General features: G+C 39.6%; 1 protein-coding gene across 1 annotated transcript in view; it reads right to left on the bottom strand.

Moving 5' to 3' along the window:
* The window catches only part of LOC148817466 (arf-GAP with coiled-coil, ANK repeat and PH domain-containing protein 3-like), a 130,467-nt gene that overhangs the window by 14,199 nt on the left and 90,710 nt on the right, over nt 1-25,558 (bottom strand). The window contains exons 7-9 of the mRNA XM_088938479.1: nt 14,107-14,151; nt 13,896-13,991; nt 10,804-10,878 (exon numbers count right to left, since the gene is read on the bottom strand). Of these exons, the coding sequence (XP_088794605.1) occupies nt 10,804-10,878; nt 13,896-13,991; nt 14,107-14,151 (216 nt within the window). The remainder of the gene's footprint in view (nt 1-10,803; nt 10,879-13,895; nt 13,992-14,106; nt 14,152-25,558) is intronic.

The following is a 25,558-nucleotide window of genomic DNA, read 5'->3' as shown; positions in this document are numbered from 1 at the left end:
CACATTTCCTTAACTTAGACACTCTCTCACCTGCTCTGTCCTTACTTCTGCTGTGCTTTACCTTCCTGCTACAGTACATTCCTCTCTCTTCCTCACACCCAAAGAAGGCTTAATAGCCAAAACATTGTCTCCTCTGTCTGAATTTCAGTGTAGAATTAACCTTCAGTTGTTCGTTTGCAACCAAAGCATGCTTACAAAGCTCTTCCCAGCTTCTCGTAAGGGAATTGGGATGATCCACGATGCTATTTCTCTGTAATATCAGTTAACAAAATCTGTAAAGTTTCTTCTAGAAGCTGCTTACTGTGCTCAAATCATTTTTAGTTTGGGCAAGAAAGACAGACAGTCGTGGGTGTGTGGAACAAACTGTTGTTGAAGCTAGGTCTCTGGGTGTTTGTTCTTGGATCAATAAACAATTAACAACCAAACCAGCGAGATGGGCCGAATGCTCTCCTGTTATTTATAACTTAAATCTGTAATTAAGTCTGAGGCAAGAAGTGAAAACCACTATTGCGAACCAATTACAGATAAAGTAGTACAGTTTATCATAGCTTTTTTAATATACTGAATTCATTTTATTTAATGTAAGAAAGCTCCAGTGTCATCATATATTGCAATACAGCAACGCGACCATGTGGGTGGTGTGGAATACATTTTACCAGCAAACAAACAGTTTAAAAAATATTTGTGATTTCACCAACACTGAAACGTGTAAATATGAATACAACTTCAGCAACTTTATAGGTGCAAACCTGAAGCCATGAATTCAATCATGGAAATGGACAAAAATGGCAATCAGACAGGCTTCCTGGCTTCTGCAGGAAGACAATTTGACCATATTGTGAGCGACTTGCTCACCAAAACGAAACTCACCAAATCTGGAGCTCACTGGGCGAAATATTTTTAAACAGGGCCAGTTTGCAATATGGGATATTTATTGACAACCGGTGGCCAAGAAGTACATTTCCAAATAGCTTTGAAATGCAGAGATCAGGTCACACGTTTTTGTTAGGAATTTGCTCTTTTACTAAGACTTTAATCAGGACCAATTTGCGCTTTGACAAAAAATTAAAAAGTGTTCAAAAAGATCCATATAACCAGATCTGGCTTCCATTTTTGGAAGCCCTAAAAATCTGTGCATAAGCTTTTTAGCACTAAATTGAAAATCAACTGTCCCAATATCTAGTGACATATTGTAATGAATCTATGCTACTGATGACTTTCGGTCTGTTTTCTTCTCTAAAAGCCTCACATTGTGCAACGCAACGACTGACCTTCTATTAATGGGAATTCTGCACTTGACTGTGACCAGGCTTCAATTCCCCTGGGGGTGCTCAGAACTAATCAGGCAGTTAAAATCATTGAGTGCCTGTTTTGAGCACAGAGGAGATCTGTTTTGTTTATCCAGTCCACAACAAATCAGCACTATCCAGGCTGTAACACAGCCGAATCTATGACATTTAGTAAAAAGAAGTGCTGCTTGCATAGGTCTTTGCCAAAGGAGCCTGTCTTTCTACTAGACATGGGTGCAACCTCTAAAGACGTACTGGTACTGAAACAATCTAGAAAGGGAAACACCAGAGGTGCAACCACTTTTACAACATCTACAATCACATCAATATCTGACTTTTAAAGTGGCATGCACACTGTTAAAATAGGTAGATAATCTCATTTTCATGGCAGCTGCTCTGTGCACCAGAAACATACAAAAAGTGGATTATGAATTGGAAACAATGGTCTTCAACAGATCAGCTACTAGATCTGCGTTTTCAGCAACAGGGAATGCCTCCTTTACTCTATACGGCAGATTAGGCAAGCAAACAATGGCACGTATGGCTATATGTAACATATCTAGGTGCTTAAAGAATATTTACATATTTTCAAAATTTTAAATTTAAATAATTTACATCATTTTAAACTTTGTTATCTGTACATAGAACACATCTTTCAGGTTTCTTGTTACTCCAGAATACAATTCCTATCATACTGGTGTAGTTCATAACCAATCGGACACACAGACACATGTACTGTATACACAGAGTTCAAGACCTGTCATTTTGGTTCATAACCAATCAAACAGACAGGAACATTTAAACACAGAATTTAGGACCTGTCATTTTAGTTTGCATGCAATCAGACAGACGGACACATTTACACAGGCACTTTTGATCAGGATTAAAATGCTTCAGTAGCATTTAATCCTGCTCCAAACTGGCAGAGTAAACTCTACACGATTGGATCACATGCTCCTCTCCAGGAGGTGGTGTTAATGATCAGGATTAAAAAAAACACCACTGCCTCTGATCCTGGCATGTACTGTATACACAGATAGGACACCTGACATATGTTGTGACACACTGATGCCTTTTGACTGGCGACAAAAATTAAAAACATTCCAGACAGCAGCACCATCACAGCAAGTACTTTACATGTTTTGGTATTTACCCTTGATACTGTAGCTGAAAAATATATTTGCAGCTTCTAACAAAAATACACTATGTACTACCTCCTTGATGTTGAATTCTGCAATCGCGTGCCATTGTACATAAACCGCATAAGATTCTGTCTTTCTGGGGTGAGGCAATGTTGATCTAGCTTGAAGGGCATATAAATGCTACACCTCACTCCAGGATCACATGTCATGTGACTTTACAGACAGGATGGGGCTAGGAGCTGTGTAACATCCATACTGCACTTCCGTTCAATTTGCAACAATTAAAAAATGTCTCAAACTAGGCTGAGTGGTGTCCTCCGACTTTGTAATGTTATGTGGGAAAGCCCTGAAGCAAACATTTCTCAACTTGCTGAAACCACAGAAGCAGGAAGAAAATCATGTCACATTCCCATACTGACATTAACAGCAGGATGCTGCCATTTTAACATTCTCGCTATATTTTGTGCGGTTAATTTAACACACAGCCTCTTCAAAGGACTAAGTTATACGATTTCCTTTTTTGTTCTGCAGCACTTGTTATCATCAATACTGATGAACAGAGCCAAACAGACAGGAAAATAAGCTGCATGATTCAGAATCCAGAATCTCTTCTTATTGATCAATAGGCCTACAGTATGTCCAGCAGGAATGTTTGCCATCTGTTATATAACTGAGGTTAAAGCTTGACGCTGTTTGAATGAGGCTAAAATCAATCACTTTGAAACTGTAAACAGACTGTCTTCATTTTACTAGGTCACAGTTTAATAAAACAAGATTTATGTAGTTGTTACTGAAATAAGTTGTACACTGAAATAAGCTCTACTATAAAATTCATGCAAGAAAAAGCTGTTAAGAATTGTCAGTTCCACTAGTAGTGTCAAGAAAGGGATTACAAGAGACAATCTTTTGCAATAGCGAGATTGTGTTTCATGTTGATTGAAAGAATTTTGTGTCCTACTCATTACTTAATTATGCCACTCCTAACTATCATTAAAGAACAGGTAAACATAAAGATCAGATTCAGAACTGAATTGCTACCGAAGGAACATTACATAACTTCAAGACAGAAACTAATTTGAGTTGACCAAACTTCTGACCATATTACACGAGTCTGTAGATCAACAATCCAAGACCAAATGATCTTCATTGGGAATATAAAACCCAGCAGGCAGACCCAATATGGGTCGCACTCCTAACCGACCGTCTCTACTTTTACAATGGGTGCAGAATCAGAAAGAACAAGTCACAGAATGTGATTTCAAGAAGCAACTTACACAAAATCCAGAAAAAACACCAGAAAAGCCTCTTTGTGTAAATCTGTGTTAAAATATACAAAGCAAAAATCTTTAAAATGACTCACCTGCATGAGAGTCTGAAGGGGATTCAGAGCAGCAGAGCATATGAGGGAAGAAAGAGAAAAGCAACAGGATTAATAATAATAATAATAACAACAATGTAGTACAGTTCAAGAAACTCAAATGAATAACATGTATGTAAAAAAATCAAGTAATGACAATGAAAAGATAATCACTCTCCAAGCAATAATTAAAGGCTTCTGCTGCGTTCAAAATGTGTTTTGAATTTTCGTACTCCAAACAAACTCCAGCCAATTTCTAAGAGGAAGAGCAACCAACCAGACATTTTCACCTTGCAGTGTTCCCTGTTGGATCTGTCCCCTTGAAAGTTTACAATTGGAAACTTCGGAACCTTTCTGAAAAACCACGGAAGACCCAACTGAACCTTTTGCAAAATCCCAAAACTGTACATTGAGAACAGACCCAGGCCTGACAAAAAACCTACTCACATCAGAAAGCAATGGGTTTGGAAGTCCACACCGAGTGGAAACTGTTCCACTTCAGGAACCTTGCTAGAATTCCTGGGCATCACTGGGATCAGATTTGAGTCTGTGGGTCGATCTTTGTGGGTTCTATCCCTGTTCACCCCCATGTGCTCAGAAGCCAGCTGGGTGAGACACTTTAGTAAACCCCTGAGATCCAAAGGACAATGATGATACAACACATATGGACTGTTCTCTGGCCCAAAGAAAGGAACTGAACTAAAGGAATTGAATTGTCTGAACCTCAGCCCCCAGTCATTTACCATTTAGTTAAATAAAGGCAAAAGGCAATTTATCTTAAGATCATAAGAAAAGGTTACCAACTAGAGCGGACTGTGTAGTCCGGATATTGACTTTCTTATCGCTATGAAGATAAGAAACTGAAAAGATTTTGAGAGAAGTACCACCCTCATAAACGAAAAGAGCAAGGGACCAGATTGCAACTGACTGTGCAGAGAACACAGAATTACAGGCATTTGAAATAATAACAGAAAAGTTACTGTACTGTATATCTGAACGTCTTTTTGCTTTCTTTGTATTACAGAAAAGCCGTTTTGCACAGCATCGTGAATTGATTATGAAAAAAGGTGTAGTGTGCATTTCTTTGTGGGACAATAATGATGACTCATACAAGTTCAGGCATCCAAATTTAATTTAAAGTCCATGATGGTAAGTAATATTGTAGGTCTAGGTGGTGATTTTTAATGCTGTAATGATCTTGAAGAAGGATAAAAATAGGCACATTAATTCAAAGGCTAGTAGAGTAGATTTTTCTTGACTGATCGTCTGCTTTTGCTATTTTGGTTTCGTCGTAACAAACAAGTGCAAAACTCGTTAAATATATTGGTTCAGTAAAATAAATCATTTACCCATCTTTTATAACCACTTCATGCTGTCATTTACTTTCCCTAGATCTCAATTATCAAAGAAGACCAGATGCAAAGGGATTCATTGCTTACAAATACAGAGGTAAAAAAAAAACGAAAGTTCTATTCTAGGAGAGCCTTTGAATAATGAAATGCTTCAGTACAGCAGAAACAGTTGTCTAAAGAAGGAGATAATTGCACTGATGCAAAACCCTGATGCTCATCCCAGTAGGATATATTTGTGCTGACAACTGAAGATTTAAATGCTATAGTCTGTCAAGAGCTGGCATATAGTGAAAATAAAGTTTCAGTATTGTCTTATTATAAATGGGCCAGACCTGCACTGAGCTGATAAAGTTAGAAGAGAGAGCTGCTGAAACTCTGATTTGCAATTTAGTTCTAAAATGAACTGACAATGACCCTGAGGCACAGACTTGAGAAGAAAATATTTCATCTCAGTTCTGGTTCAAGGTGGCGTTTGAGTGTTTCCCTGTTGCTATCTGTTGTTAAAGTTTTCTCTTTAGATTTTTTGCCGATTGGACACATTCCCTTTTCACTTTTTTACCATTAATGTTTTTTGTCTTTCCAGAGTAAGCTGCTGCCAAATGCAGAGGGGAAAAAAAAAATTGTTAACAAGGCTTAAGCGTGTACATCCAAGGCTCTCTACTGCATCTGCCTTTCTGAAAATAAATGTTACTTCTCTTTAATTAAATCAATGGACATAATGAAATCCATCCACTTGAATTTAACCTAACCTTTCTAACTGGACCACTCTTCTAAAAATACTGGAGTAGCACGTCTTTGGTCCTACTCCAGCATTTTTAGACGATTTTATTTCAACAAATAAAGTCACCCACAAGGGGGGAAGGATAATGCAGTCACTGCAGGGCGTGCCAGTCAGGAGAAGTGGTTTTGGGGATGGAGATATCGTCCTCTGTAATGATCGTTGATCGCCTTGAGGCAATACTGCCTGCTCATGAGGTGATGTGCATTACCGGATTAGGGGCACCAGACTGCATTCTCTGCACAGAGATGGCTTGGACACCAGGAGCAATTTGGAGCAAACCTTCAGACTGCTGAGAGAAAACAAGTCAGGCAACTATGGGCCGTGACTATCCTTGTGACACTGGAGCATCACCATTGTGGTGTTTAGTGAGCAGAACTGTAGCAAGAGGCAGATCTAGATGCTGACAAGTCACAGTGAAATCAGGAGGCCTCACAGCTCCAGGCCTGTACTCCCCAGTGACGTTGAAAGGAAATCAGCGTTGATGGAGGATTCAGAAATAATAATAATAATAAACTTAATTTTATATAGTGCCTTTAAAGGTGGCTTCTCAAAGCACTTTACAGAATGACAACAACAATAAATAAAAAGAATACACAACAGAAAACACAATTAAATTATACAGAGGAGACCGTGGATGGTGGTAGGAAGAAAAGCAGAGGGGTGAAAAATGGAACTAGTTAAGTAAAGGCTGTTCTAAAGAAGAAGGTTTTGAGTCTGGAAATCACAGCAGCTGACACTTCCCAGGACACAAGGAGCAGTGATTTATTGCCTGTCCAGTGTTCCAGGTTGGAAACCACTCTGGGTGACTGGGCACAACTGGAATAGCATGCAAGAAGACCCAGTTGTCATTGTTCAGAACTGGTCACAAACTGTAGGTCGGGGCAGGTTTCCAGGCTTGGCAGGACAAATGAAAAGATCCAGCAAAGATGTTTGGAAGCAGATATTCTACACAGATGCATGGACTTTCTCCGAAATCCACTGGCAAGTCCAGAGAAGGAATCTGATCTAATCTGAGGATGTGGGGAAGGAAGAGGGGTTTTAAATGTATAAGGCAACAGGTATTCTTTTGGATGCAGGAATGTGCACTTGAACCAGAGAGGGTACATAAGATAGATGCAGACACATGCCTAGATGAGTGGAGCAGTAATTAAACTATGGAAACAGGGGCAGAGGAACATTAATAGAGCTGTAGAAATTAAACAAAAGCAGAGTAGTAAATAAAAGCTAGGACTAAAGCACAAAACTGGCTATAAAGCAAGAGCTCCCATCTAAGAACTAGAACAGCAGGAAACTTAAAAATCAAAAAGAATTCTTGATGTGCAGTGCTTAAATGCCAGATTGCCATAACTGGAGGCTTATTTAAATGCTGAAGGTCACAGTATCATCAGTATTAAAAAAGCCCTCATTCCAAACTACGGATGCATAGAACACATTTCAGAGACAATTTGTGGAGAGTGGAAAGCTGAGACATATGAAATTCATCTCGAGTGGGCAGCTGCGTCAGCAGGGCATGGGCTGCAAAGGCACTGTTCAACCCACTCTGAAAAGCAGAAAGGAGGAAGGCAGCAATTCGGCTGTGGAGCTGAACAAGATGACAGCCCCTCTCACACCTAACTGAGGCCTCAACAGCAAAATCCCTGCGTTTCCTCTTTCTGCTTCCCAGCATGGACTCAAGCTTTACTTCAGCTTACTGTGTTGAAAGAATCACTTGGTGTGCAGGAATATGGTGAGTTACTATCTAGGATTATCAATTTCCCGAATTGTTCTTTTTCCAGTTTAAACTCTGCTGCCTCTATGACTGAACACCATGATACTGGCCATGAGCTGTAGCTGAGAGCGTCTCAGAGGGGGTAAGACGTGGAATTGTAATGCACAGCACATTACATGAGAATTACACTATCAATTCCTCAAAAAACAAACTCAACAATTACAAATTTCCAGATCCCTTGTTTTAAAATCTGCTTAATCTTAATGGTGGTGAAACGTCCCAGTCTGCTCCTCATGAGCAAGGTTAATTGCAGAAGTGAGGTGCCCACGACTGCCTGTTTTTCAACAGATGGTCACCAATCCCCCCCTTTAAACTACTCAGGCCCAAGTTAAATGCAAAGGCCATTTCTTTTGATCAGCAGAACCTATTCATATGGAGATGAACCTGACTGGATCAGGGCTCAGAACAATGAGGTGTGATCCTAAAGATTCATTTGACAAAAGCTGTAGTTACAGCACACATTGGCACAAACTGGCACCTCATTCTTTTCTCAGTAATCCTCATATCTTTGAGAATTTTCTGTTGTTATGACTAATATTATATCGGTGCTGAGAGTCACTGATACAAAAACATTATCATAAGAAAATCTACAGTATGAATCAACTATCTTTTACAAGCTCAGAAAGGATCCATTAACAGAAAATGCCTCCTTGTGGTCAAAATCAGTATATAATTCAGGATTTGAAATACAAAAGATAAAAATAATCTATTATATACATCTGAAACCCCAAAAAATTAAAAACAAACAATTGGTCTACTTAGGATTTGCATTGAAAAATTAAACATGTAGGGGAACTTCTACAAAATCATCGTAAAAATACAAGTTTAAAGACATTTTCCCATATACAATATATTAACAGTTTCCTCTCAAATATTTGTCATCATGTGTTAAGTCTTGTTGACCTGTTGTGAATACATGATAGGGAGTAGGTGCTGCCTTTACACTCTTTCTCAGTGTGATATATTAATTTTGATCTGGGAGATAGTGCTCAGTAAAACGTGAACAAAGCCTAGTGCTTTTCTATGTATCTGACAGCCTCCGTGCTAATTTCCAAGAGCCTTGTCATCTCCAAGCGTTAGCAGAGATAAAGCAGACAGCTCTGACAGAGTCATTTGAATCAAAAGTCCTCTGTATCCCATCTATATTCAGTCTATTTTTTCATCCTCTGTAGTTAAAATGAATATCCTGTCAGCCAGAATTATCATGCCAAATGGCACTGTGAGTAATGTTACTGAAGAAACAGCTTGTCTTTATATACCCATTATTGTGAGATATTTTCAGAAATAAAATAATACATCGAATAAGCACACTGATATACTGTACTGTATATGCATGTCTCACTATTTAATACCTTAAATTATATAGGCTATTTAAATAAGACAGTCTATTTTCTCATATTCCACTGGTTATTCTATAAAATAACCATATTTATGTAGAAATTCCAGTTTTTCTTTGTAATGATTGGAAGCATTAATGAATGCTAAACAGTTTTCTATAGCTCATCTGTAAGAACTGTAGCTTTAAAAGGGTTCTATGGCTTAGTATGATTGGAGAATACAGTATGTTCATTGATTACATATTTTAAGGCTATACTTGAATGGAGTTTAGCTTTCTTTAAGCACTTGGAAAGATAGAAAATGCATTAGATGCTAGACATATATCTTGAAAGTTGGAAAGTGCATCTCAGATTTTTTGATCGGAATAACTGCTCTGCTCATATTCAATCCTTAATTTCTACCAATCATACCATTTAGTTCAACACCAAGGATGCTTTTAGTTTATTTGGGAATAAAATGGAAAACTGCAAAGTAAAATTCCTCTTTATTTTCAATCCAAGTCATCTGAGTTAAAAAAAAATAGACAGTCTAGGACCTTAACCTAGTGCAACACTATATTTTAAAATAGAAAGCTGGAGGTTTATCCTGAATCCCTAGTTTCTGCCATGCAAAATTACTTTTCTGTAACTGAAAATAAAACTTTTAGTTGATATCTCCCATTCCCCCAAATGTACCTTTACTATTAATAATTTCAAACCTATTTCATTTAAGCCAGCTTTTAAATAAAGTCACTTCCTCTTCTCATATATTATTTAGAATTAGACCACCACAGGCAGCAAAATATTTTGAGCAGAGCATTTGAGTGTATAATCTGTATCAGCAGGCATGGGATAAAATTTCTTAGTATAGCAAATAAAAAAATAATTTGACACGTTCATTACGTTAAATATTTCAGGAGAAGTGGCATTTGATTAATCTTGACATTGAAATTACGTCGAACTGATGTGAAAAAGAGAACTTTAAAAATTCACGGAAATACAGTACTGTACCTAAAAAAGTATCTAAGTCTGTATCACGGCTTTGCCTAGCACTGTAGTGCTCATTTAATCTTTTTACTCTTTTTCAGATGGTTTGTCCTAACAGGACATAACTTTTAACTGAAAAGTATTTATCATCTGAACTAGTTTATTAAATAATTATCATTATTCAATGAAAATTACATGTACAATATTAACATATTTGTACTCCTGCTGATGTACTGAATCCTTTCAAGAAGAGCTATAGAGAAAAAGTATGTGAAATACTTAAATACAAGAAGTACCAAATCATTTCAAATGTCTGATATAGAAGGCTTTAGAAAAATGGAATTTTGGAGCTCAAGAAGGTAAATGTTTTCAGCAATAAACAAGATGAATGTCTTCTGAAAACATTACAGACCTTTAGTGCACTTCTGTCTATGGAAATATCTACTGTCAATTTTTAATTTCTCATCTATTGATAAAACAGTTTCTTCCTCCTGATTTATTACTCTTTTCTAAAAATTTGGAAGTTCACCAGTCATCAGGAGAACTTAAAATGTAACTAGACAAAACCTGTAGATACTGTCTAGAGTTCACACACGCAGTTCTTCACCTGAAAGTCTGAATGATCACTATTATTAGGTTTGCCAAAGAAGAACCACAGAACAGCAGTCTCAGTGAATCACACTGGGCCTCAATGCTTTTCACAGAGCTTGGATTCTGTGTGCTGTCCCAAAGTTAAGGTATCAGAGCTGATCCGTCACCGCTAACCCACCCCTGAGCAGAAGAAGGAAGAAAGAGCAAGGTCCGATCTTACCCTCTGCTGGATGATGGCGTGTTTGTGCTCCATGTCTCTCTTTTCCACGGCTGAATCTATCACCAGCTGATCCAGCTACACAGGAGATTAGAAACATGACACAATGTATGACTGAAAAGGCTGCAGTGCAGAAAAATGCTAAAAAAAAAACAGACAAAGGCTTTATTTCAAGTGGTTTGTGCATACCCTGAGCTCTCCGTTTGTCGCTGTTGTGAAAGACGTAATTAAGCCTCACGATTTAAAATCGCAAGCAATTAAAATTTAGCAGCTACAGTGAGAATTGGGGTTGGCGGGTGACCTAGGACTTCTTGGCATCAGTGAACATTTTCCCTAGCTAAAGTACCCTTCTGTTTATTTTCTGGTCATGCATATTGAATGCCGCACGAGTGTGATCATTCCCCCTGTTTCCAAAAATCTCTGGTTCCCTTTGTACCAGCGCTTCGTTTCAGTATATCATTGACCCTTTTTTTAAATAACTCTCTGTTTGATTCTATCTACTTTGCACCAATCAAATGTAAATGCTAAAGATGTCACCTTCCAAGTAAGACATTTTTTTTTGCAAAAAAACAAAGCCCAGGACAGTAATGGGAAAGCTTGTGGAGAGAATATTACGGACCACACATTATACATTATCGTGACTGTGTGAGGGAGAGCTTGAACACGTCATCGTACAGTACTAGCCTTGTAGGTTATGATAATATGTGATCTCGAGTCTTTCGATACCATGAATCATAAGTTGCCTAGGCTACTAGTTATGCTGTGCAATTCAGCTCCCTTTCGTGAAGCCAGTCCGGACAGATCTTAGATTTACAGTAGCTACAAGGCTAATGATTTCAAACAAACAGATCTCTGATTATACAGTAACTGTTAAACATTTCTGCATTTGTTTTTCATTTGCAATTTGTTGACCTTGAAGTACCTTGAAGATGACTGTATGTATATCCTTGATATCGTACAAAGCTTTGAGGATATTGATTGCATGAATTAACCCTGCTCGTAGTGTTCAGTGGACAAGATGAGGGAAATTCATTTAGGCTAGTATTTTATTTAATTCCAGGAATTATTCTGTTTTTTTTACTGTGAATGCTAAAGAGCAGTATTCCTTTATGTTCTGACCAAGGGTCTTATTAATGTATTGTGTAATTGTAACATTACTTCCCTTAATTACAGTTCTTGATTTTCCAGAATATTTCACTTTGTCAAATTGTTTAGCTGCGGACATCTATCTTAATATTGAATCTTTGAGTTCAATAGACTCAAAGCCAATTGTACCCATCAGAGGAGCCAATAACTCCAGTTAAATCAAACACTGATCAATATAAGGCATCGTAAACAAAAGAAACAGAACTATTCATCCCTTATTGATAGTTAAAAAAATAATTCTGAACGTGGCCTCTTCCATACCAACACATTTCTGATCAAAGATGCAGAGTACTTTTCAAACAATTACATCTGAGCAAATTCAATATCCTCAAGACAACTCTTACCAAAAACCAAAAAAAGATCATTAGTGCAACAATTAGATCAAAATCGAAAGATTTCAAATGTGACTATTCCTTCTCGGAAACAACCCCTTGGCCATCCCATGTTCCTCTTAATCAATAATGAATTAACTTGTTTAATGAAGCATCAATCCCATATGACTCCATAATTCTTCCAACAGAATGTTGCCAGTTGATCTACTTGGACAATGTACAGTATTTGAAAAGTTTCTCAAATGTTCTCACATGAAGAAGAGAACAAATGATGTGGTAGCTGTGTTAGTACTGTTCTTGGCCAGTTGGTTTTCATTTTTTGCCTACAAGATAAGTTTTTAAGTCCTGCCCTCTTGAAGCATTTAATACCACAGACAAAATCCTGATGAGTCTGGAAAAACTTTACTCTGTTATTAGTTCGGTCATAATCCATTCTCCGTGTTTTGCTAGGGTTCCTTAAGGTCAGGAAACTCCAGGAGGCAAATTTTCACAAGCATTAAGCCTTAAGCCTTAACAAGGGAGAGGACTGGGTTATTACTTTGAGAAGTATTCCCCGAAAAATAAAAACAGACAAGAGGAAAAACAAATAAAAACCCATACACTGTAACTATTAACATGAAGAGAGAACACCGATGTTAAATCTGGGTATTGACAAAATTCGAGGGTAGTAACTTGTGCCAAACACACTTCTGGAAAAGTGGTTTTAGAGAAGAAAATGACATATCAAGTACTGTAGGTGACCAGAAAGAGCATTAGACAGGCAGGCCTGTACCAGTGGACAGAGGAGGTAGCATGAGGCAATGATACAGATCTGCCAGTAAGTTTCTCTTCAATCACCACCTCGCCTCCACTGTGTCCTATATGATAAACTGAATGTAGGAATTAGCATTACAGTAAAAATGCTGGGGGGCAGCACACAGAACAGTCAGACCTGAGCCTTATGGTCCCTCAGTCTTGGCTTTTCCTGTTGTCCTACTGAATCAGATCTCAGTGCCCTAGCAGGGACACAGGACCTGACAGTGGTCTGGAGGTATGCTGGTGCCGTACTCTTCAAACCCGGTAGGCCAGGGCCAAGGTGCATTTGGTAGTGATGGTTCATTATCTGCGCCATCATTCTTCGAGGCACCTACTACCTACTAACATTTCTCAGGATCTGATTGTGGATAGTTCGATCGTACGACTTTTCCCTCAGATGCACTGTACCAACACCATAATATCCATATTACAACATCCATAAGTGTTTATGGAATTCTAATCTTGTCTAGCCCATGGAAAGCATTAGTGTTGCCACAACCCATTAGTGAGAGAGCAGTACACAGACTGTCATGCACTGATGCACACTTGCGTAGCTTATTTCTCATACCACACTTTGATTGTTCAATGTTCCTTTACTAGATAGTCCAAGTGTCAAAACCTCTGAGTGAAGTAGTCTTTGTTAAAACTGATTAGCTTCCTCACAGAACATCCATATACTACACTGCCTTGATCGTGTGTGACTTCCAAGATGGTTATGAGACCAACTTACAAGGAAGATTCTAAGGACATTCATTCTAATGGGCTCTGCTGCTTAAGTTATTCTGCTAATTAAAGTGAGAAGCAGCTCTGCAATTCTCTTACCTCTGCAGCCAACTTTTTCATGTAGGGGTCAATTTCATCAAGGAGATGGTAGCCCTGCTGGAACAAAGTGTACTGGGCGTTCATGTAGGACAGCATCTGTAAGGACATGACAGGCAGCCCACAGTTTAAAAGGCAGCACAATTTCAGGAGAGCTGCGAACAAAAAAAAACAGCAGTCGCGCACACACAGAGATGATACAGAAGCCACTTACCGCATCCAAAATTTCAAATTTTTTCTTTGCCTGGAGAACATTGATCTAAAACAAAGAAACAAAACATATTCAGAATACCAACTAGCTCCATTACACCATTTCCTATTTTGCTCCTTAAGAATTCTCTGGTTTCACTTCATTTTACAGAAAAGAGGTCATTCGTTTTTCAATTACTTGCAGTGATGTGATGCTTCACCCATATCTTGTTGTAAAATGGGCTATAAACCCTGACCTATAACCTTGGAGAAAAAGAGAGAAAAAGAACCTGAGTAGAAAGGTGATTTAATTTGGATTCATTGTGTAAAATCAAGTTAGAGGACTATACAGCCCCCCCAAATGTCATTTCTGTGACCAAGCTACAGTAAATTCATCAGTCATTAAAAACGGGAAGTACTTCATCATTGTAAAAAGTGTGCTAACCCAACCCAATAAAATGGAAAATGACCAAGGAGAATCCTACCCCCACGCATCCAGAAAGAGGAAAATGAGGAAAAAGTGTCTAACAGGTCATCTAACAAAAGGTGCATGGGACCCCTATTCTCCCACTCAGCAAACCAACCAGGCACCGAAGTCAGGCTACAGTTTACATTGCAACCTATGGCCATCTAGTGGATATTTGTTGTACTGCAGCATGATGGGCTCTGATGATGGGTGTCTTAGATACCCATTTAATCTCTGACCTGCAATGCGGGGAAAAAAGCATTTTACCACCTTAACTGAGATCCTAGTGATTTCTGGTAAAACGAAGTAACCCCGACAATACTCTCTGACCTTGGCATTTTTGACCGGGAAGTTGATTATAAGGTTAATTCGAAGGTTCAGCTTGGTTTTGAAGACATTTTGGGTTGAGATCATTATGGAGGTACCAAAGAATGTCACATTTCACATTCCCATTTCTTGTTATAGCTACTTCAGTAATAAGTGAAAAGTTAATCTCCTTTGGTCATTTGTTTAATATACCATATCTGTAATATACCATATACCGTCCTAATGTGGAACTGTTAAACAAGTAAACAAGAGATCCAAACTCCTCTGACACACTCACTGGCAACAGTCATTTGTCAGTTGACATGCTATGAGATCCATGATTAATAATAATAATAATAATAATAATAATAATAATAATATGGCAGCACCAGCACACCACATGTCAGCTCTCAGTGGGGAGGAGAACAGAATGAAAGCCAATTCATAGATGGGGATCATTAGGAGGTCATGTCTCCTTAGGGAGACAACACTGCACAGCAATCATGTCACGAATCGCACACGGGCATATAAGCGCTCCCACATTCCCACGAGCTCTTCTCTCCCTAAACGTCCACGCACCAATCTTCTCAGCACTATTTAAACCCTCACTAGTCTTCCCTTCCTCGCTCACGATTGAGGTCTCCTCCCTGAGCTGCGCATTCGTACGTTTCCTACCCTCCCTTACTTGTTGTTAGACCACCGGTATTCCGACTCAACGCCTCCCTTCGACTACGTCTTCGCCTCCCGATTTAGTACTTATGAACTCTCGACTCCTTCCCGGATTTTAGACCCCTGCTCTAGTACTCGACTACGCCTTCGCCTACCGACTCAACGCCTAACCTTCGCCATCGGAAACGCCTCGCATAGGATCCCTATCTACCGAAGCCCGGCCTGACCTGACAAATCAGTGAAGATCTTGACCAGCTCAACCTCTCCTGACTCACATGTAGTCAGACTCTGCCTTCTGCCTCCAAGCCCTGAAGAATTCTCCACTTGAAGAGTCCCGGTCACAGTCAGCTAGTAACCTGGCTCTAGCTTGAAAGGTTCGATCTGAACTACTGCAGGCAACCTGCAGATCAAGCACCTGTTGTTTCTTTTTCTTTGACGTTTACAGTCATTTCCACGAGGGCAGCTTTCTCAGTTCCAGTCAGGCACATGGGCAAGTCCACAAGGCTGCTGTCTGAGAACACAAACAGCAGCAGCTCCATGCCAGATGGCGTAAGAACTTTAAAAAGTAAGTTAAACAAGAAGGGGGCATTTAGCCCATCGAGCCTGTTGGGTAGTTTCCATTTAGTTGGTCCAAGGATAAAAAAATGACCAAACAATCATTTTTTATAAGAAACAACTGTATTCATTTCTAAAACATGGCTCAGTAAGGATGTAGATGTCCATACATCCACAATCTTTTGGGTTAAGAACTGTGTAAAGAAAGAGGACACTTTCACAGGTCTTCCATTGGCAATTTTGTAAAATTGGGATGTTTTTGAGTTATTATCCAATGTCATGGTATGTTGGAAACTGCAGTTTTAGTTGGTTTATGTTTAATGTTTGGACACAATTTGCCCTTTTAAGTTTAAGTATAACAGAATTTTATAAAGCTCTTAACTTAAGAGCTTTATAAAATAACAGAACATAACAGAGCATAACAGAACATAACAGAGCATAACAGAACTGAACGTTTTCATTTGTATAAGGACATACTGTACAAAGCTTTCTTTCGGCCTAAGACTTTTGTTGATGTCTTTTTGATAAGCTAAGAAATAATAAAATAAAAAAACTAACAAGTTTGTTGCACTGAATTATAGAGGTCATGCGCATGCGCTACTCAAAGTGCTTACGATCTTTCTTGCCTGAAGACACTCTTAATATAAAAAAAGGAAGCAAACTAATTATGATTACTGCCAACAGGCATAATGAATTATGTACAGGGATGAGCAATCAAACTGAATTTGTCACACTCTTTCCAAAGGCTAAATATTATACAGTATGTAGGCTAAGTGCAACACATTTCAAAGTTACAACAAAAAATACACAACAGAAAGGCAGGCTCTTTTGAGCATGAAAATTACATTAGAAATGTGTATCATACCTCAAGCACTTTGTGATGGAAAACGATTGCTGTGGCTTTTCTACAAGCTCTGAGTTTCTGATGATTTACAGTGAGGATAATAATAGCAGCCTAGGATTACAGTATGCAATGTTGAAAAGGACAGATGAGACACTGGATTATGTCCTAGTCCTTTCTGATGTATTCTGCTAATTTAATTTAATTTGATCTATTTTTATTTTTGACGTCAAAGTACACAGACACAATCTGTCAGTGTCAGATTTTGCACCGGGGACCAAAAAAAAAAAAAAAACAGCAAATTTTAACCTGTAGTTATAAAAATGTATTTGACTGCCTTAAAACAACTACATTCACATGTTAAAAATATGTTTAGAATAAACAGATAAACCATTTTAATGTTCCAGAATTAATCTCAAATGATTTATTTTCTGAAGAGTACACAAATTCTTGGAGTCCAGTGTTGGTTGTTGCCTAAATGTATGTTTTGCTTTCTACCTTCATAAAATATACAATCATTTTCAAACGTTTGATGAACAGGTCTAGAGAGTGTGTCTTGAAACGCAGTGCGCTGACACCCGGAGGCTGTGGCAGGAATTACAGTCAATCACAGGCTTCAAGGGCTGCAGCCAGGAGATCGAGACGAACAACACATCCCTGCCAGACGAACTGAACCATTTCTATGCCCTCTTTGATGCTCTGAACACGGACACTGCTAAGAAGACCCCAAGTGTACAGGGCGAGTTTGTTCTGAAATTCTCAGAGCAGGACGTGCAGAAGACTCTGAGTAGGGTGAATATCCATAAAGCTGCAGGGCCTGATGGGATACCACCCCGCGTCCTCAGGATATGTGCAGCCCAGCTGACCACAGTGTTTATGGACATCTTTAACTCTTCCCTGTCACAGTCCATTGTCCCCACCTGCTTAAGAAAAACACTATTGTTCCACTCCCCAAAATGGCAAAAGTGACGTGCCTGAACGATTACCGCCCAGTAGCATTAACATCTGTGGTGACGAAATGCCTGGAGAAGCTGGTGTTGTCACACATCAACTCCTCCATCACAGAGTCCCTGGACCCTTGCAGTTCGCCTACCAGAACAACAGATCAGTTGATGATGCTGTCTCCCTGGCTCTACATACAGCCTTGGAACACCTGGACACAAAGGACTCGTATGTGAGAATGCTCTTTGTGGAATACAGTTCAGCATTCAATTCCATCATACCCATCCAACTGGTGACAAAGCTCAGGGGATTAGGACTGTGCAACTCTGTCTGCAACTGGCTGCTGGACTTCCCAATCGAGAGACCACAGGTGGTGTGAATAGGTAATAAAACATCAACACCACTCACCCTGAGCACTGGCACCCCACAAGGCTGCTGTCTGAGTCTAAGGTTATACTCCCTATTCACTCACGACTGCACAGCAAGACAGCAACAACCGCATCAGTAAATTTGCGGATGAGACCACTATAGTAGGTCTTATCAGCGATGATGACAAGTCCACTTACAGGGATGAAGTTGTACAGCTGCTGAGGTGGTGTCGTAGCAATAACCTGGACTTGAACGTAAGTAAAACAAAAGTACTAATAGTGGACTTTTGGAGACACAGGCCACACACTCACAGCCCACTCAGTATTGATGGAACTGAAGTGGAAACAGTCACCAGCTTTAGGTTTTTGGGAATTCACTACCGCTGCACCATCGAGAGCGTCCTCACCAACGGGATCACCGTGTGGTATGGCAACACCTCTTCTCGAGAGAGAGAAAGGCACTACAAAGTATGGTGAATGTGGCCCAGAAGATCATCAGCTATGGTCTCACAGAGATTAAAGAGCTCTATGAGGACCACTGCCGTGGTAGAATTCTGGTCATCACAGAGGACAGTCACCACCCCAGGCATGAGCTCTTCACCCCACTGCCCTCAGGCAAGAGATACAAGAGCATATGGACACTTACCACTAGATTCTTCAATAGCTTCTACCCACAAGCAGAGCAACTGGCAAACACATTTGGCCATGCCCCTTGGACCACACCTACACCATCTACGTCATTGTAATTTGATTTATTGCACATCTGCAGTCATTGTTTACATGTCTGCATTGTTTACATTCAAACTGTTTACTTGTTTACTTGTACATTGTCTACTGTTTGTTTGTATATTGCCTTGATGCACTGTCTGCACTTTGTGTTTTAACACTTGTTTTAACAATCAAGAGACTTTCTGTCAGTAAGAATTCCATTGTACCAGTACATGTACCGGTTACATATGGCAATAAAGTTCAAGTTCAAGATGGGATTGTGGGACTGAATTTCAGAACGTTGTACATCACACAATAACTGCAGACTGCACTGATTCACTGATCAGCATACCCCTTTATCTCTTCCCTGGACAAAACTAGTACTGTAGCAATAAAGGGATTCCTGCATCTTACTCCAGCAGGATTGTCTAGTCCAAAAAAAGTATACCAAATGTTCTTAATGAGTGTTTTTGTGTAATAGTAATTTAAACAGTGTGCAAAGAAAAAAATCTAAGAAAGTGTACAGCTATGTGTGTAGTTTTTATCACAGCAGATGGTAAGAATGCAATATGAACTACTATAACTACTCTTGATTCTGCTGTATGTATTTGAACATTGTAGTTAATTATATGTCACTCCATGGTAAACACCACACTAGTATGGTGCTTTTCGTTCTTGTTTTTTCCTGGGAGAAAGAGCAGTTCCCTTCAGGCCACAGGGCTGACGAGTGCTGGCAAACAGTGAGAACAGAAGGTCAGAAGCAGACAGGTATGCCTGCCGTTTGCACAGCTGGAGAAAATCATTTTCCAGCACTCTCTGACCTTCAGAAAGTCTGAAAAAATGGAATCCCATTATTAAAAACTGTATCTTAAGGGATTCTTGATGTTAACAAATTATTCTCTTCCACTACCACCCAGCACCACGATCCCTGAAGTTTTTTTTATAACCAGTCTTTGCAGCAGGTTCACTGAATCCTGCGTGCTTCGTTAGTTTATAAGTGAACCTGATTGCAGTTTACTGCTCGAACTTTTCTCTGTGCTGCCAGACCCATTAAAACGCAGACCAGTCCAATCATGTCATGATCTGAAGTGAGGAGGAGAGTGTGAGTTTGGGATGAGTATGAATTAAGATGAATTCATTCGACAGAAAAGATAATACGCGCCGTTTCACAGCAAGGTGATATTTTGATGGGTAGTACGGTAGTCAGCATTGCTGCTTTGCAGTTCGCGGGCACTGGTTCAATTCTAGACCAGGGGTGCTGTCTATGTGGAGCTTGTATGTTCTCCTCATGTTTGTGTGGGTTTTGGCCATGTGCTCTGGTTTCCTCCCACAGTCCAACGACTAACTGGAAGGTTAATTGGCTTCTGAGAAAATTAGTCACTATGTGTGTGTCTGTCTGCCCTGCGATGGACTGGTATCTCTTCTAGGGTGTATTCTGCCTTGCGCCTGTTGCTGGCTGTGACCCTGTACTGGATAAAGTGGTTAGAAAAAGGAAGGGTGGAGATATTTTGGAACAAATGTCTTTGTATTGAAGAGTATCCACCCTTTATCAGAAAGCTGTGGCAACACAAAGCCTTATTTGGAAGCAGAACTGGAACATACTACATAAAGAACGACAGTTTAGACACATCAATTAACCTAGGCAGCATGTCTTCAGGATGTGGGGAAAAAAAAGGGGCGCACCCAGTGAAAAGAAACTAGGAGGACCATGCAAACTCCACAATGAAGGTTCCCCACTCTCAACCCAGGACTGGACAACATCCTCCTTGCTATCTGTCGGTCCATGTATTCAGGACTAATTTTTTAAATACTTTATAAAAAACTGCCTGCAGTTAAGTAACTATCAATGCCAAGTTAATTGCTCATTCTGTTCATTTCCTTCCACTTAGTACGTGCTTCAAGCCAGCCATTATGCAGTATAGTTCAGATTGACAAGTCAGCGTTCTATAATTTCAACAAAAACAGGGCTAAATTTAAGTGTCATTCACATTTCCATTACTGATGTTGCACTGGAGGTACAGTATACTGTACACCAATGGGCCTTTTCCAAGGCTCAGCCTGTTTTTCCCCATTTTGGTTCTTGTTGTTATCTTGCCTCTTGGTTTCCAAATTCATCCTGTTGTACCACTGTGCCTTCTGGTTTCTTCTCCGGTGGAGTTCTGCATCAGGGGCTAATTGATTTCCATTCCATTTTTGAGATGTTTTTGAAATCGCTTTGAGCTCCCCAAGTGGATTGTGACTTGCCACTATGGAAACCTAGTGTCAATTCCTGAGGTCAGGAAAAACCTAATTTACTGTAGGTATGTGGCCTGACATGTAACTAACTGGACCTCCCGGTTCATCATATACAGATCACCTCTAAACCTGTTTACCTGTTCATAGAGAAATAAGAGACCAATAATTATTCTTACATCACTTACAGAAAAATGCATTAAAAAGATTTGCTTTACCACTACATATTTTTAGTCTAACAGAAAATTAATCCCAGATTTTTTGCCTATTTATTTAAGTCTGTCAAGTTATAAAACCATGTCAAGCCCTTAGATATGACCAATTTTTTTGGTTACTAAAACAAATTGCATGACGATCAAAGCTCAGGGTTTCCAATTCATCTTCTCAGTTTTTGTCCTATTTAATCCTCTAGATTTAGCCTAGATTTAGCTTTAGTGAAAATCCTTCTGTTAAATAACTGTAATATTTTAGAAGCACACAAAATGGAAATCTCCATACCAGCATGTTGTAACAACATCTTCAATTATACTGTTTTATTTTACGCAACAGTGTAATTCACAGAAATGCAAATACACTTGCCCCATCTAACCCACTAATACCTTCACAGCAGAGCAAAAGTCTGCAGTCCCCATTGATTTTGATGCCTAACATGGACTGACGTGTGATCCATACTGTATATCAGAAACAAAGCTCTACAGGAAAAAAAAACATACAGGAGACACTTTCTTACAAAGCTGAACAAGAGCAAGAGATGCTTACTGCTCATATTTGTCGAGGGAATGTCTCCTCATCATCCATGCTCAATAGCCAAAATATCAGGAATCAGTCAAATTAAAAGGCTGTGTGTCAGGCAGTGCCTGGTCAGTCTAAGAAACATGAGAGATATCAGTCACCATTCCTGGCCAGAGCAAAGCTCAGATCTCAGTCCTACTGAAAACTAGTGGAACTGGAAGAAAGTGCAGTTCGAACACTAATCACAGTTGCTGCTGTACAGTAGGTGATTCTGGGAGAATAAGAAAAATAGACTAAGCTGCGAATTTCTCAAACTCCAGTGGAATACTCTATTCAAACATATTATTCAATTCATTATTTTTATAGTGCCTTTCACAACAAGGTTGCCCCAAGGCACTTAAATTATGAGGTGAAGTGGGACATTTTAGCTCCCGAGTGTACTTTTCAAACAAATATTTACAACATTCTTTTGCCACAACGTAGTTTTGGAAGTGTGCCCATGTTGTGAACCTAATGCTTTATGACAGTACAATGAGCGAATAACAAAAAAACAAAACAAATGTTTTGTCATTTATTGTGGTTCATATTTAGCTAGGGAAAATAAAAGCCCTGCCAATCAACCCTTAACTACAAGGGGAAGGAACCATCTTGATTTTTCTTGGTCAAACTTTGCCCAACTTTGCACAGCCGGATCAACAGAGGTATCATTTAATCAAATTTCTCAGTTCCAAAAAGTGAAGGAATCCCACAGCTCAGCTTCAGACTGCTGAAAAGTTTGAAAGAGTGCACTTTAAAATGACATTATGAAACATTATTACAAACTGGGGTAATGATAATCAACTGAATAATAAACTGAACAATAAAACTGAGGTCCTGACTCTCTGTGATCATTAAAAAAATCCCAGGGTGTTTCTCGAAAAGAGTAGGGGTGTAACCCCGGTGTCCTGGCCAAATTTCCCATTGGCCCTTACCAATCATGGCCTCCTAATAACCCCCATCTATGAATTGGCTTCATTACTCTGCTCTCCTCCCCACTGATAGCTGATGTGTGGGGAGTGTTCTGGCGCACTATGGCTGCCGTCGCATCATCCAGGTGGGGCTGCACATTGGTGGTGGTGGAGGGGATCCCCAATACCTGTAAAGTGCTTTGAGTGGAGTGTCCAGAAAAGCGCTATATAAGTGTAAGCAATTATTAATAATAATAATTATTATTATTACAATATATAAAGGATGGCATACTGAACATACAGTATAACACACACCCATCTGGGGTAGAATAAAAACTGTGCTCATTATGCCCTCACTCTGTGGGCGACACAGTAACAGTGGTTAGCATTGCAGCCTCAAAGCACTGGGTTCAATTTCTGGGGTGCCACAGTATTCGGGTGAGTTTCCTCTGGGTGCTCCAGTTTCCTCCCACAGTCCGAAGACATGCTGGTACTGTATGTTAGTTGGCTTCTAGGAAAATTGGCAATGTTGTGAGTGTGTGTCTGTGTTTGTGTCTGTCTGCCCTGCACTAGAAAGACAACTGATGGATGGATGAAGAGGATCCCACCATTATCATGCTAGTATTAACACGCTGTTGGAGGACTCACAGTCCTTTTCAGACACAGTCAGAGCATGTTTGTCAATTTTGTCTTTTACTGTCCAACGCATGGTTTTATAAAGAGAGCAAAGAGGGCTTATACGTCACACACTCTCAAGGATTTGGAGTACCTGCAGTATCCGCAGTTGGTTAGGTGAATTTTAATATTGCAGCATTTCACAGAGCTGGATCTGAAACAATGCCCGTGGCAATACTGTTGCCATGGCAAGACATTGATGTGTTTAATCTCTCACTATTTATTAATGCAAAACAGGGAACATTTTGCTTACTGCCCTGAGCTCTGCTGCTGTGGTATACACGAAAGGTGAACATTCTGGAAGGAACTTGGTTTATTCTGGGGAGGAACCACTCCCACCGCTTCAGGGAGAAAGACACTGAAAAATAATGTGAGTGGGACCTTAAAGGAGGCGGCAGGAGAGATTATACATTGTATGACCAGGGTCATCTGGTCTGCACTATTGGAATGCAATCCTGGGCAATGTGCATGAGAGCGCCTGAAAAGACTAAATTTACAGCGACTGACACATAAGCTCATACCAGTTCAGGCCACGGGCAGTGAAAATCTGTGACTGCCTCTTGCGAGTGTGCCAGACCAGCAATCAAGCAGCAAAACACCGCACTGAGAATTGCCGAACCCCAAAACAATGATTACTGTACATTTTTATAATTTTCTCAACCGTCAGCGCTCCTGTAACATTTCATTGACCTTCAGCCAGCACAGAAATTTGAACATTTCAGAATTCCATTCATGCAAAATATTCTGGTAGCAATTTCTGAACGGAGCAGAGAAGAAATGACACTATTTATTAGGATCAGAGACAGAAGAAGAGAGATACAGACCGTTGAGCTCCTCAGAGGAAGTACAATGTGCCAAACAGCCACCCACACAAATGGTTTAGACCCTGGAACACAGTGATCCAGGGGATCTTAGCTTGAGTAATATTCCACAGCATAACATGAGGTGGCGTCAGTAGATATGAAGTAAAAGAGAACTGCGCGTGAAGTCTTTATGATTTGAAATTGCTGTAATGTCACAATCCAAGCACATGTACAGTAAGCTGTATTAATTCCCTCAAAATCATAAAACATCTAACCGTGGGTCTTGGGAGATCTGACAGATAATTGGGTTTTGTGTCACAAGCACTCTCACAAAGGAGTGAAGAATAAAACAGCATTCACTGAATAGGCAGGGAACCTTTAAGCAATAAGAAAGTCAAAATCCATTTCTGAGAAAATCTTGTGTGCTTGTGAGAGAACTGTCTCAATATTGTGAACCCAGAAAAAGAATGGCTTACACTATAGCCTCATCAAAAACCAAACTACAGCTTAAAAATGTTTCACAATTATGTGATTTCACACTGACAATGTATGTTTTGCTTTTCTGTCACTGTACTAGTTTAGTGCTTTTATGCATTATCCATTATAGTGTGTTCTCGTGCATTACCAGCTTTGATTTTCCTGATTATTGATCACTCTTCACATAGTGAGAGCACAGTTCTCATTCTTCATGATCTTGCATACCCGTTCCCTACAATTATCAAGAATTTCATAACCTGCGTATCTATCATCAGATTCTCTGCCCTCCGACAGGTCACTTTGAACTTTCGCTCCTCTTAGAGGTGAGGTCTGGGTCACTATTTCACTAGTGTGATTTGTAAACTACAATCACACTAGTCAGGTCAGAGGAACAAAACAGAGGGAACTGAGGCACCTCTGGAACAAACCCAGGGTTCATCAAACTTTTAGCACAGTGCGGGTTGATGGTAAATATGAAAAAAAAACAGCCATCTTTCTCACACCTTACACATAGCGACACTAGCCTCAATGTTAAAGCACCGAGTCCTCACGGAGTTTAAAACACAGGACACAGTGTTGAGAGTTCTTCAATGTCAACATCCTCCTCCTTGGTTCAACTGGATCCTTAAGAAAGAAATATGAACTGGAGCCAGTGATGTAGTTTCGTTCAAAACTACTGTTTGTGTATGAACTAGAGGGTTTACAGTCCTCTTGGTACGAACTCAGTGAAAACAACCAGTCAGTGATGAAAGGGTA

This window comes from Atractosteus spatula, chromosome 20 (assembly GCF_055471065.1).
Source record: "Atractosteus spatula isolate fAtrSpa1 chromosome 20, fAtrSpa1.hap1, whole genome shotgun sequence".
Classification (NCBI taxonomy): Eukaryota; Metazoa; Chordata; class Actinopteri; order Semionotiformes; family Lepisosteidae; genus Atractosteus; species Atractosteus spatula.
The sequence above is the reverse complement of the archived record's forward strand: the minus strand, read 5'-3'. Positions and strand labels throughout refer to the sequence as shown.